Source organism: Alligator sinensis, unplaced genomic scaffold (genome assembly GCF_000455745.1).
Source record: "Alligator sinensis unplaced genomic scaffold, ASM45574v1 scaffold391_1, whole genome shotgun sequence".
NCBI classification, from domain to species: Eukaryota; Metazoa; Chordata; order Crocodylia; family Alligatoridae; genus Alligator; species Alligator sinensis.
In genome coordinates this window covers 4015397-4019182 of record NW_005841889.1, presented here as the reverse complement: position 1 = coordinate 4019182, position 3786 = coordinate 4015397, and the positions used below count along the sequence as shown (strand labels likewise).

General features: G+C 33.9%; 1 protein-coding gene across 4 annotated transcripts in view; it reads right to left on the bottom strand.

The window, feature by feature from the left end:
• Positions 1 to 3786, bottom strand: part of FAM120A (family with sequence similarity 120A) — a 72016-nt gene that overhangs the window by 63393 nt on the left and 4837 nt on the right. For all 4 annotated transcript variants that reach the window (XM_014517075.2, XM_025197121.1, XM_025197120.1 and 1 more), the window contains exon 2: positions 471 to 717. In XM_014517075.2, the coding sequence (XP_014372561.2) occupies positions 471 to 717 (247 nt within the window). The remainder of the gene's footprint in view (positions 1 to 470; positions 718 to 3786) is intronic.

Here is a 3786-nt window from a genome sequence, read left to right as displayed (position 1 = left end):
GGGGGGGTGGGGGGTTAGCATAACACACAACAGAAAGAGTACACAAGTACATATGCCTAAGTGAAAATGTAAGATTAATAAGGTCAAAGTAGAGCTTAAATGTTTACCATTACCAATTAACACTGCCCAAAAACTGTTTCTCTTCACAAACTCTGAAGTTATTTCAAATGCTTCTTTGAAATGACCTTCACAGATGTTCACAAGACATCTCTGCAGACTGAAAAGTTGGCTGCCCTCATAAATGTGTAGTGTCCAGAGAATCCTAACACCACTACAGCATAGAACAAAAGACTTAAAACAGCTCAGACACAAAGGGTAGGAAAATGGGTGGTGCAATGGAGAAGTTTTGCCCGAGTCCTTCCACTTGGCTAAAATTATACGGTTAAAAACAATAATTTATTGTTAAAGCAATTTAAGTTGTAAGTCTTGCTAGTCATGTAATGCAAGACTTCTTGAATTACTTCACTTACCTAAGAGAGCAGCAAAAATAGGAAAGCGATTTGGATTCAGGTCCAGTTGCTTGGCAACTTCATGCATCAGATATTGGCTTGTTGTGAGACTTTTCCCATTACGGCTCAGTTTTAGGGCATGGGCACTGAAATAGTAAGGGATGTTGCACAATGCATAATCGGAGTCATATGCAACCAAACCATGGAAACCTTTTTCTCTGCAGAAGGCAATTACTTCTTGATGGTGATCTTCAATGCTCTGTGCAACCTATATAAGAGAAAAAGTAATTAGAGGGAGTGTTAAATTGCAACAAACTTTTTCTGTATTTACTATCATAGATTAACATCTATAATTATACTTGAAGAACCTCAACATTTGCAGTATATTTCAAATCAACAAGGACCTTAGTAACACATTCTAACACTATATCTCATACAAGAAAATAAGTAGCATGATGTGAAAAGACTAAGGTATACAGACTGAAGTGATATTACTTTATGGTAGTTCAGTAATATCGAACTAGGTTTAAGAAAATTTCTCATATGGAACTACTTCACCAGTGTCAGTAAATCCACTGAAGAGTCTAAAGTATACACTTTTCTAGCCACTGAAATGGCTAGAAGAAATAGGTTCCTAAGGAAGGTATAGTTAGAGGTCTCAACTGATTTAAAAAGAGACCAGTGCCTGACCCTGCCAATCAGTGAATTATCAGACCAGAAAAGGAGGGACTTCTGTAAAAAAAAAAAAAAAAAAAAAAAAATCTAATAAAGTATCCAGCCATCCTGCAATACATCCTTCTGAAAACCTAAATTTATCAACAACTCCAAAAATTACACAAGCTAAAAATCACAGTGCAATTTTCAGGAAAAAAAAAAATCAGTAGTATATTTCTGAAAATGCACTTCTTTACCAACACCTGTTACCTACCCCACAAATCTTTAGTCAATTATTTGGAAACCCCCGAAGACTGGAACAGCCAACCCTCAACAAGTTCCTGATTTTAAAGACCAAAGGTAGCAGGACACCATACCAAAAAAAGGATAAGCACAGGACAAAAAAAGTTCCTTTTACCACAATCTTTTAATATAACTAGAAACTTAGACATGGCCATAAAATAGTATTTCCACTAGGGCCAAAGCTCTGTAGAGTTTAAGTGTGTATTATACAACTGTGTAATCAACTCAGGACTGTTTAAGCTAATATTTACTCCACTACTTACTAAGAAAGTTGCTTTATTCTGATAGTAAATTTAAGGAGTTGTTAAAATGGCCCCTTTTCTCTGAAAGTTATTCCTTTTTCTCAGCATGTCTTACAGACATTATATTGATCTTTGGTTGATTTTTAGTGGGACCTATAAACAGAACAGCATTCCATAAACACTTCAAAAATGGAAGAAAGGCTTGTTGTGAATGGTATCTTTTACTGGACAAACTGCATAGTTGGGATAGATTCTGAAGCTTCCAAATGCTATGCATTCATTCTTCATCAGGTCACCAACATTCAGAATCTTTTCTAGACTATCACTACCACATTAGTTGGTCCAATAAAAGATATCACCCACAACAAACCTTGCCTCTTGCATAATTCCTGAACCATCATGCCTAAATCACTCCAACATTAAGAACACTCATAAAAAAAAAAAAAAAAAAAATCAAAAAAAAAAAATCAAGGCTTGAGTTGTTCTACAGTCAGTGCTTTACTCAGCAACCTATTTACATAGTCAATTTAAACCTTACTAGAACAAGTAAAAATGTCTTAATTTTTTTATCTAGTATGAGGGAAATTATGCTTACTGTATTAATTAAACATCAAATGTCTTTTAACTGTACCCTGTGATCAGGATTAACATTGACAATCTGCATTTAAGGCACATGGTAAGTTTTGAAATACAGTCACTTCCTTCTCCAAATAAAGCATTACCTCTGGAATGATTCCAAAGTAATTGTACACATAACCAAATAGTTTAACACCACTTGGTGTGATATTCACTATAATTCTGTCTGTGTGTGTGATAGATTGAAAACTTTGGGGCAGGTATCAAGTTATCACAGATGTATGCAGCATGAAAGTAGTAAAAAGGTGCTTTAAATGTTGGGATATGGTTTATTTTAGGAAGGTCAGTGGCAGTTCTCTCTTGAAAATTCTGCAGAATCAAAATGTAGTATTAGCACAATCCTATGTACATGTATCATATTTTTGTACTACAAAGTCACTGTGTTTAAATATACATAAATGTTCTCAGATTATTAAAAATCATCAGGGTACACCTAACCTGCAACCTCTCTAAAATCCAAAAGGACAGAAGACCAATAGAAATAAGTATAACTGCTAGAATTATTGCTTTTGGAACTCTTATGAATTCATAATTAAGAGATACTTATTATTCCAAAGTAAAATGCTTGGATTAACAGAAATAATCTGAAAAAGGCAGCACCAGAAGTTTGTAACTGCAATTTTCAATGTGAAAAAACCCCAACATTTTGGCCTTAAATCACATCTTGTGCAGACACTTTAATGATGCTAATATTGCAAGAAAATAATTCAGATTTACTATGCGACATACAGAAAAGAATATGAGAATCTGTTAAAGCACTAATAATGCTAGGATCAAGCACTGTGCAAGCATTTATATTTAACAAACATACTTGGCATTAACAAAAGTTTCTGCTTCCAGAATTGCACTTTTTTGTCAAAGTGACAATAAATAGCAGATCAAAACAAAACCCAGGAACTGCAGAATATTTTATATTCCCTGAAAGAAACCGGTTGGTTACAAGATAAATTGCACTAAACAGAAATGTTTTATAACTGCTTTTGTTGGAAAGCAGTGACTTTTCTCCCCCAGTTAGCACTATAGATTAAAAGCAAATGAATCATTTGTAGGGTTACAGAAGTCCGAAGTCATAAATGTTTCCAGTAATATTTGTAAAAATGAGTTCATTCTAAGAACTGGGTACCACTCTTCTCAGAAATAGCTCTCTTAGTGAAGAAAAAAAAATCCATTCCACCACAAGGTTTTATTGCTTTATACATATGCAAATAAAATTAGACATGCAAGTTCCATTTGCTCTTGCCCACTGGGAACATTGCTAGAAAGTATGTGGGAGGGAGAATATGAAGTGGATTTGGGTAAGGTTTGAAGGAGAAAAATAAACTCAAGAACTCCAAATTGAAACTATGAAGAGCTGATCTACTTATATAAACAAAACAACAAAAAGGCAAAAAAAGTAACTTCTCTGAGAGTAGAAAATACAGGATTACTTGAAGACATTACTAAAAAGTAAATGATCTTAAAAATACGTATATATATATATATATATATATATATAGAGAGAG